The sequence below is a fragment of the Muntiacus reevesi genome, chromosome 1 (assembly GCF_963930625.1).
Source record: "Muntiacus reevesi chromosome 1, mMunRee1.1, whole genome shotgun sequence".
NCBI classification, from domain to species: domain Eukaryota; kingdom Metazoa; phylum Chordata; class Mammalia; order Artiodactyla; family Cervidae; genus Muntiacus; species Muntiacus reevesi.
Window position 1 is genome coordinate 16,763,808 of NC_089249.1, and position 10,177 is coordinate 16,773,984.

Here is a 10,177-nt window from a genome sequence, read left to right on the forward strand (position 1 = left end):
TGCTAAACCCTAGGGATACTGAGATGGCTTTAAAGGAAAATGGTCCCAAATTCGCAAGGATTGGATATTGTCTGTAACACACTACCTGGTAGCCTCCTTTCACCAGCGGAATAAAAGAGACCCAGGAATTCCTCTTTTGATTCAGAAGACACTGAATTACATCTCAAACGTAGGGACAGAAAAGAACACACAGGTCTTGACTTTCAACAGCTTGCAGTGTAGTGGGGACTGATGAGTTTTGAAAATTCAGTCTCATGTGGAAACAGAGGCATATACAGTGTTTTGGACAAGAGCCTAGAGAGGTGTCAACTAACAATATTTCCCTTCCTTCTCAGAAGGAGAAGTTGAGGGAACTAATCACTGAACGTTTGGCAGGTCACATTGGTTCTGCTCTCCTGTTGAGGACAAATAGAAACCTAAATCAAGAAAGTCTCCATATCACAAGGGAGAGACACTTTTCCCTAAAATGTCACATCAAACCTGGGGCCTAGGGAATGCTGATGTCTTATAAAAGCTAAATAATTTCATTCTGGCTTTCCATTCTGCCTATTGTTTTTGAATAATTATTTCAGAAGTGTATGTAAACATACACTGAAGCTGAAGCTCCAATACTTTGGCCATCTGATGCCAAGAGCTGGCTCATTGGAAAAGACCCTGATGCTGGGAAAGATTGAAGGCAGAAAGAAAAGGGGGCAACAGAGGGAAAGATGGTTGGATGGCATCACCAACTCGATGAACATGAGTTTGGGCAAACTCTGGGAGATGGTGAAGGACAGGGAAGACTGGTGTGCTGCAGTCCATGGGGTAGTGAAGAGTCAGACACAATTTGGCAACTGAACAACAATGTAAACATCAGACCAGATAAATATGAGAGCTAAAACTGTTACTGACAGAAGAAAATACAGGAGAATACCTTTACAATCTTGATAGGAACAAAAATCAGGAAGCATTAAAAATTTGACAAATTGAACTTCATTAAAATTAAAACTTTTGATCTTGAAAAGACACTGCTGACAAAATGATACATCAAGCCAGAGACAGGGAGAAGATACTTGCAAAACAAATATCCAGCAGTCCTGTTACGGATGTGAGAGCTGGACCATAAAGAAGAAAAGAACTGAAGCTATCAAATTGTGGTGCTGGAGAAGACTCTTGAGAGTTCCCTGGACTACGAGGAGATCAAGCCAGTCCATCCTAAAGGAAATCAACCCTGAATATTCATTGGAAGGACTGATGCTGAAGCTTCAATACTTTGGCCACCTGATGCAAAGAGCCGGTTCACTGGAAAAGATTCTGATGTTGGGAGAGATTGAGGGCAGAAGGAGAAGCAGGTGACAGAGGACGAGATGGTTGGGTGGCATCACCGACTCAATGGACATGAGTCTGAACAAACTCCAGAAGATGGTGAAGGACAGGGAAGCCTGGCACACTGCAGTCCAAAATTGGACGCAACTGAGCGACTAAGCAACAATCAACCGCAACAATGGAGCTTACATAATAGTGAAGAAAGACAGACAATAAACAAGTACTTAAATATAAAATATACCAGATAACAATAAACACCATAAAAATATGGCAAGGAATATAGCCAGAAAGTGCCCAGGGATAGGAGCAGGAACTTTAAATACAGTAGACAGAAAAATTGTCATTGAAAAGGTGACATCTGAACCAAAGGAGATGAGGGAGTGACCCATGTGCATGTTTGGAAGAATGTTTCACTCAGAGGGAACGTCAAGTGCAAAGTCCCAGAGGCAAGAAAATCCCTGGTAAGTGTGAGGAACTGCAAGGAGGCCAGTGACACTAGCGCTGGATGGTCCAATATGGGAGCCACTGGCCACATGTGGTTATTGAGCCCCTGAAATGTCCCTAGTTAAAACTGTATAATTTTAAACTGTGTCATTTTATCTTCTAAGGAATATGTTACTGGCCCCAGTTCTTCGCTCCTTTTCTAACCATGCCCTTTGCAAAGAGACTTCATAACTCAATCATCCTGGGAAAAAGAGAAAAAGCTTTTTTCTGCCCCTTGATTCTGAGTTTGCATGTTAGACGTGTACTAGAATTCAGCTTAAATCTTTGCCCCTCAGGCTCAAGAATTAAATGATTGTTTATTGTCTTAAGCTACTGATTTGGGGGATGGTTTATTTGATGGCCATTCTGAGAGGCTGCCTGCCTTTTCTTGGATACCACTGATTTCCTGCTTTGAACTTTGGAAACCGTTACATGGGTATAAAAGAGTAAGCACTGGTATTTGGAACATGGATGCAATGAACGTGAACTTGAGCAAACTCCGGGAGACGCTGAGGGACAGGGAGGCCTGGCGTGCTGCAGGCCATGGGGTCACAAAGAGTGGAATGACTGGACAACTGAACAACAACAATTCCAAGTATTTGGTTTAACTTTTCTAAGGGCTGCAGAATGGCTTGTTTTCAAAATGGAGTGGGTACGGGACTAGAACTGGGATAATTTTGTGTGTTGTATGGACTTAAAAAGCAGAACATGCGTGTGGCTGAACTAATTCCATTCCTCAGATTTTAAGAAGCTACACGAATTTCAGTGGATGATCACCTAGGCTAAAAGTGCTGAAGGAGCCTGACTTTGCTCAGGCTTGGCAGCACAACACCTCTATTTGAGACTGAGTAGAATCAGAAATTGGGGGAGAATAATCTGTGGAGTTTAACCAAAAAAAGTCGATGTTTATATCTTTGAATTTAAATCTATAAGGTAAGGTTATTCAGGCTCTAGGTTTTAATTTATCCTTTACTGTTGTTTAGTCATTGTGTCCAACTCTTTTGTGACCCCATGGACCATAGTCCACCATGCACCTTTGTTCATGGGATTTCCCAGACAATAATACTAGAGTGGGCTGCCATTTCCTACTCCAGGCAATACTCCCCACCCAGGGATAGAACCCACATCTCCTGCATTGAAAGGCAGATTCTTTACCACTGAGCCACCAGGGAAGTCTAAATCTTATTTCTATCACGAGGTAATAAAACATGTTTCCCTGTTCCCCCTGTGGCAGCTGGCGCAAACTGCAGGTATGGGGCCAGGAAGGTGTGCAGCCCTCTGTACCACTGGTTTGGGAAACCAAAAATCTGCAATATGATATCAAATACTTCACAAAAAGAGCCAGTCTAGGTCTCTTAACCCCACATGCTTAAACCAGGTGATAAGGGACCCATCTGAGTTTTAGGGGTGGAAAGTTACTTTCCTTGGCCTTAGAGATATCTTTAAATCTACTGAGCCTGACCTTTGGGGGAATGCTATTCCCCCTTTTACAAGCAGATCTAAACTGGACTACACAAACCTAGTCCTAAGCATTCTTGGCAGTTTTGCATATCTGTAACTTGATCTAGCCAGTCTTAAGAAAGACATTTTTAAAGTTGGAGAGAACATTTGTCTGGATCAAAACTGACTGGGGAGTGACTGGAAGTCGGAAGCTATTCTTTTGATCTCTTATGTAAAAAAAGAAGGCAGTTCCTCCCCTGGACCAAGACACCCTACTCCCACCACACACACATACTCACATCATGCGAGTAAAACAGTGCTGCTTTCATGGGAAAAGCCACTTATTTCCAAAGCACTTGCACCTTCAAAAAGTGTAAGAAAGAGTGTCAGCATTCTTTGTCTACCATGTAGACCATGTAGTAATCATAATATTACTACACCTATGAAAACACCACTATGGGATCAGGATGTGACTATTTTTGATTGTGATAGTAGTTGTGGAAAGAGCTTTCTCGGTGACTCAGTGTAAGGAACTGCCTGCAATGCAGGAGACAAGGGTTCAATCCCTGGGCTGGGCAGATCCCCTGGAGAAGGAAACAGCAACCCACTCTAGTATTCTTGCCCGGGAAACCCCATGAATAAATGTGCCTATCAGGCTACAGTCCATTGGGGTCACAAAAGTCCGACACTAAATAACAACACATTAGTAGTGGGGGAAAAAATCCTGTAGATACTTATTTCTCAGAGAGAAAATTTTTAAGAAGCCGGAAAACCTGGTTCAAGCACTTTAAATTATGTGATAAATCTGTTGATTTGCGTCAAACCAGACTATCATTTGAGTTTTTTATATATTTTTAGTATTTTAAACTTCACTAGATCAGAGAAAAGCAAAAGTAATATTTGTTTTCTGTAATAATTTAAATAGTAGAAAGATCCATAAAGTAAAATGAACCCCCCCAATCCCCAATACAATTTAGGCAGCCAATGATAAAAGTTTAGTATGTGTTTTTCTAACTTTTTCCTCTGTGCTCACACAGACGCATATAATGACAAATGCATCATCCAGTTTAAGTTCATGCTGTGTGTTAACTCTACCATTTGCTTTTTTTTTTTTCTCACTTAACACGTTATGGTGGCCATTTCTGCAATTTCTTATGTGTAGATCTAATCTATTATTTTTAATAGCATAATGTTCTAACAGTATTAGCCCTTTCTCTACTGATGGACATTCAGCCTATTTCCATTTGTTTTCTTGTTTTAATCACTGTAAACAATGCTGCAATAAATAGTATTATATGTAAATCCAGACTGCATTTATTTTTGCAGGATAAAACTGTAGGCATCTTGAGGCATAGAATGTGTGGTGTGTACTATTAATGTTAGCAGTTACTTTCCCCAAAGCTTGTAGAAATGTATGTTCTGCCACTTACCAAATCCTTGCCTGTCCTGGATGTTAGCAATCTTTTAATTTTTTGCCAATCTGAGGATGAAAAATGGTATTTGTATGCATTCTCTCTTTTGTTCCCCTCCAATCTATTCTCTATTTGGCAGCAATCTTAAAAAAAAAAAAAAAACTTTACCATGTCATCTCTCTGCTCCAAACGACTCATTTATTTCCCATCACTCTTAGAATCATGGCTAAGAGTCACGTTTGGACATGGCCAAAAAGCAACTTGTGGTCTAATTTCTGCCTCTCTGGTGGGGTTTTCACCCAGTAGGGCTTTCCTCTCCTGAGAAATCAAGATGACATATTAGTTTGTTTGCTGGTATGAGTCTCAGAGGAAGCTACACCTTTTTAAATGTGACTAACTTATGCCTGAAAGGAATAATTATTTCTATTTTATTTGCCTTGATGGAAGCGGTTTTCCAGTTGCTTCAGGCTGATCATTTAGAGTAAACAGGAAAGCATAGGACTTGTCAAAAAAGCATGTTAGGGCGACACCTTGGCTCCTGAGGAACAGGCAGAAAGTCTGACTATAAATGTAGGGGGAGGTTGCGTCTCTTGTTTTTAAGTTGGACTTTTAAAGTGGAAGCTGCCTTTAATGTGCTGGTTTGTAGAACAGGAAATCTGATTTTCAGTGTGATAACGCATTCTTTGACATTAACCAGTACAGTTGGATTTTTAATGACACTTTCATCTTCAAAGCCCTTCACCAACACGGTGGATTAATTATTCATTTTTTAGTTATGTCTTAAAAAGACAGTCTTCAAAGCCATCATCCTTTCTCCTTGGAAATGGGGCTCTCCCCCTTTCAAATGTTGCCTTCTCACCCTCAAGGGTGAAAATAAATTGCATCTCTCTCTTTTTTTTTAAACAAAAAGAATACAATAGAAATATACTCCTTACACTATGGAGAGATGATGTCCTTATATCCTGGGTGGGATTAGAAGAGGTCTGGAAGCAGTGTTTAAGCTGTGTTTACAGTAAGCACTGAGAAATAACTTCGGCTAAAAGTGTTTGTTACTGCTCAGCCTTTTGATGTGCTCTTAAAAAGTAGCACAAATACATCACCGCCCAGTCTTCAACATAATAATATGTAGACCCTTATATTTGTTGCTAAAGTGTATTTCTTTTCTGTTCCCTTCAAAAAATGTCTACTTGGGTTTTTTAAAGGTTTAGTTTTTTGGAGAAGAAAACCCTCAAACTTTCCCCGAGGTCCTCCCTGACTTGACACATTTTTTAACCACAAGGGAGCAGTCTTCCCTTTGATGAGGTCTTCTCTTCAACTCTCCAGAAATGAAAGAGCAAGTGTAAGTTTGCAAACAGCCTAAAAGCTCCTTCCATTAGCCCTGGACGCCGGAAACCACAAAGGGCAGTCAAGTTTTGATTTTCAAGGAGAAAGCCTCTGGTAAACTTTCGCTCAGCCGCCAGTAGATCTGTTGGTTCCTGGGAGGAGCTCTTCTGAAACCTTGAAGATTTCTGTGCTCATGAAGACCCAGAGCGGTGGATTACAGTAATTGTAAAGCTTTTGGTGGCTTTGGAAGATTACCCAGTGTTTGGTGTGCATTCTCATTTCCAGGGCACGGGACCGAAGAGAGGAACCCCTTTTGTTATCTTTTGAAATAAGAAGATCAGAAGGGAAGAGAGGGTTTGAAGTGTGGATTAGGGGGGGTCCTAAATCTTTGCCTATCACCTCCGCCTGGATCATTATAAAAAGATCTGAGGAGTGCAATGAACTTAGGGGATCCTGCAACGTTTTCTTAAAATTTGTTCTGAAACCTAGCTTCCGGACCCAGAAACTTCTCCAAAAGCTGACCAGCAGTGTCAGGCAGTCTGAATGGACCAGGATCTCCGCTTTGAAGATTTTCAGTCTCATCTTTTGCTGGGAGATTCATCTCTGGGGTGATTGGTTTTCTCTTTGGCGAATGATGGAGAAACGTCCACAGGCCGGACTGCTGACCCTGCCGTATCACCTGCGCCGGGTGCCCCTGGGCGTGCCGAGGTCCCTGCCCCGCCTCCCCCTGCGGGACTCCTTCAGAGTCTCGGTGAGTCTGGACCCCGCGTGCTGGGAGCCGGCGCTCAGCGGCGGCGGCGCCCCGAGGCGGCCCTACCTGCCCCTCCGGCTGGACGGCGCCTTCGAGCCCGCCTTTCTCCGCAAGCGCAACGAGCGCGAGCGGCAGCGGGTGCGCTGCGTGAACGAGGGCTACGCGCGCCTCCGAGACCACCTGCCCCGCGAGCTGGCGGACAAGCGCCTCAGCAAAGTGGAAACTCTCCGCGCCGCCATCGGCTACATCAAGCAGCTCCAGGAGGTGCTGGAGCGCCACGCGCGGGGACAGGAGGGTGCGGCCGGTGCCGGCTCCTCGCGCAGGGTCGAATGCAACAGCGACGGCGAGTCCAAGGCCTCATCGGTGCCTTCGCCCAGCAGCGAGCCCGAGGACGGGGCCAGCTAGCGAGCGCCCGCCCGGCCCAGCCCGCTCCCGCGGCTCTGCGCGCATTTGGCGTCTGCTCTAAGGTTCCCTCCGGAGGTAGTTTGCATTTGCTATCTTCCTCCCCACCCCCTCCAGAAATAAATCTTAGGAAATAGAAATGAGTGCTCTAGGGGGAAAAAAGATTTTGACATTCTATTTGTTTCCATCCACACTCCACCACCACCCCTTATTTGTTATGTGCCTGCAGCTTAAAGATGCTAATGAAACTCTTCCTATATCAAATAAAAGCTGTACCAGACTCCAGGGCTTCCCTGATGGATCAGCGGGTAAAGAATCCGCCTGCAATGCCGGAGATGCCGGTTTGATCCCTGGGTCCGGAAGATCCCCTGGAGAAGGAAAATGGCAAACCCATTCCAGTATTCTTGCCTGAAAAATCCCATGGACAGAGGAGCGTGGCAGAGGTAATTAACAGCCCATGGGGTCTCAAAGAGTCGGATATGACTGACTGAACGACTATGCACGTACCAGACTCTGAACTGCTCAAAACGGTAATTTGCCACAGTCAGCAGGGGTGGGTAAATTAGGGATGTAAATACTGAAACAAATTCAACCAAAAACCAAAGAAGAACTTTCAAAACTAACTAAATGACAGCCCTAAGATGAGAGGAAAGGTTTTCCTGCCTTTGGGAACTGATGAGAAATGCAATGACACCATGCTTTGGATGAAGTGATCCTAGGCTGACACTGTAGAACACGTTTGCCAGAGCCAGCCAGACCAGCCTGGGCTGTTGACTGAGCGTGTTGAACCTCGGTACTAGAAAAAACAGTACATATTTGAAACATCCTGTTTTACCAAAAAGTGGCCATGTGAATAATAACATATGTTAGTATCAATGATCTTTTTGGAAGAGAACTCAGATTTGTATGAAAACTTATTTCTCCTCTTAGTTGTTTTGTCCATTTTCCTTTCATCTCCCCTTGTTCTCACTCCACCTGACCTTCAGTTAAAGTAACACTGTGACTGTAAAATAGAAAAAGGAAAAGGAGCAGCTCCTTTCAACCAGGTTGAAGGGGAAGGAGGGATGGAGGCTGGTGCATTCTCAAACTTCTATCACCTTGAGGGCTTTCAACCAAATTGAAATTGAAAGAATTTGACAGTCTTTTAAAAATACTTAATTCTGGTCTTTTTGTTTGTTTGTTTGTTTCCTGAGAAACAATTATAAATTCAGTAGGTAAGTCAAATACTTTTTGACATATGAAGATAAGCTTCCTCTCCTTTGAGTCCGTCTCAAGTTTTCTAATATGTCGCATTCCCCTTTCCACAGAGACAGCTTTGCTAATAACGGGGTGGGGAGGTGAAGGAACCAGGAAAAAAAGGATGAAAAGAGAAAACTAACAAGGGTGAGCCTTTTCCAGGTATTCACTGAAGTTCCACACTGAGGTAGGTTTTATTACCCCCTTTCTTCAGATATGTGAACCAAGGGATGCTAATAAGCAATGAAGGTCTTTTCAGAAATTTTGCTGCTTTTCACATTTTGTCCAATTTATTCTCATAAATCTGTGAGGTGGGTATTATATGTATTTGGAGTTAAAAAAAAAAAGACTGGGAGAGATTACATGCTTTGCCCAGGTTAGTGTTTCAAGAATTAGCTGAGCTGAGATCTAGTCCAAAGTCGCCCTAACCCCAAAGCCCAGGCTTGCTTCTCTCTGATTTCTCTCCCCTGCCCTGTCACTGGCCAGCTGGGTGACTGAGCAAATGCTCCTTAAACTCCCTGCAACTCAGCTTCCTTGTCCTTGTCCTACTATTTCACAGAAGCTTAAATTAAAGACCTTGGTAATCTGCAAGCTACAATCCAATGATTAAGTTAGTAGTGTTATTTATTAGCTCTATGGAGAGTAGGCCTGGTTAAAAAATGATCTCTAGATGGAGTGTGATTTCCTCAGTGTTTCAGAAGCAGGGTAGAGTAAACCACTCTTCATTAGCATTCTATCTTCTATTGTAAGGTCCTAGGAGACATGACCAGTTAAATGCTGAATCCATGTTAAAATGTATTATTATTTATGATGAATTATGGGATTCTATTGTTTCTGGCTGCTCAGATAAATGCTGTACCATGATGTACCCCCAAGCTTTACTTTTTCTTAAGAAGCAAGTGGCAATTTGTGGTTTGAATGAGCAAGAAACAGCTATTTTCCTACCCATTACTTAGTTACATTCTCACAAACTCCTGTAATGTATCCATTTTGTTCTCCAAGCTGGTTCTTACTCCAGTGGGGGTTTCAGTGAGGCAAGTGTGTATAGGTGAGATATATTTTCTAATTAAGAAAAAGAGAAAACACTCATGTTATTATACCTTCCTGGCTGAGTTGGAGGAGGGGTGAACTAACCACGCTGTTCATTGGAGAACCTTGAGACTCTTCTCAGGAGCCTTCTATAGGTGATAACACTGTTCATTCCTTTTTTCTGCTCCAGCTAATGGGCAGGCATGTTGACATTCTCTTTTCTAGAGTAGTAGTAATAATAATAATAAAGTATATTTTCTTAATCTGTACAGGTTATGTGGTTGCTTTCAATGCAGGAAAAAAGAAATAAAAAAATTTTTTTTTCATTTACTTCTTCAAAATATGTATTATGAAATGTATGAATAAATATACTATACTCGGTGAACATGAGTGGTTTACAAAGAGAACAGGGGCTTCTCTAGCGGTCCAATGGCTAAGACTTCAAGCTCCCAATGCAGGTTCAATCCCTGGTCAGGGAAGTAGGTCCCACATGCCACAACTAAAGATCCCGAGTGCTGCAGCTAAGACCTGGTGTGGCCAAACAATTTTTTTTTTTTTTTAAAAAGGGGTGGGGGGAGAGGACAAGGCAGTTTTAAAACAGAACTTTCTTTCTGGATAAAATGCCTTGAGAGACATCTGGTGAGACTTTTGTTTTCAGTCCTATTGAGAATAAAGCAATGATTTTGAGAAACCTTTTGGAATAATAATAATAAAATCCCACGTCAATCATAACTTTTTTTAAAGGGGGAAAAAAATCAGGCAGTTTTTCTGCAACTTTCCTAATGGCATAGGGAGG

General features: G+C 42.5%; 1 protein-coding gene across 1 annotated transcript; it reads left to right on the top strand.

Moving 5' to 3' along the window:
• The first annotated feature begins 6,074 nt into the window (after window positions 1-6,074).
• ASCL4 (achaete-scute family bHLH transcription factor 4) lies at window positions 6,075-9,657 on the top strand. The gene has a single exon (XM_065921186.1). It carries the CDS (start codon window positions 6,595-6,597, stop codon window positions 7,117-7,119), a length of 525 nt encoding a protein of 174 aa, XP_065777258.1. The 5' UTR covers window positions 6,075-6,594; the 3' UTR covers window positions 7,120-9,657.
• Window positions 9,658-10,177: the final 520 nt, after the last annotated feature.

Bases quoted from the DNA above. Each gene is read 5' to 3' on its own strand.
- ASCL4 (XM_065921186.1), top strand. From the start codon at position 6,595: ATGATGGAGAAACGTCCACAGGCCGGACTGCTGACCCTGCCGTATCAC.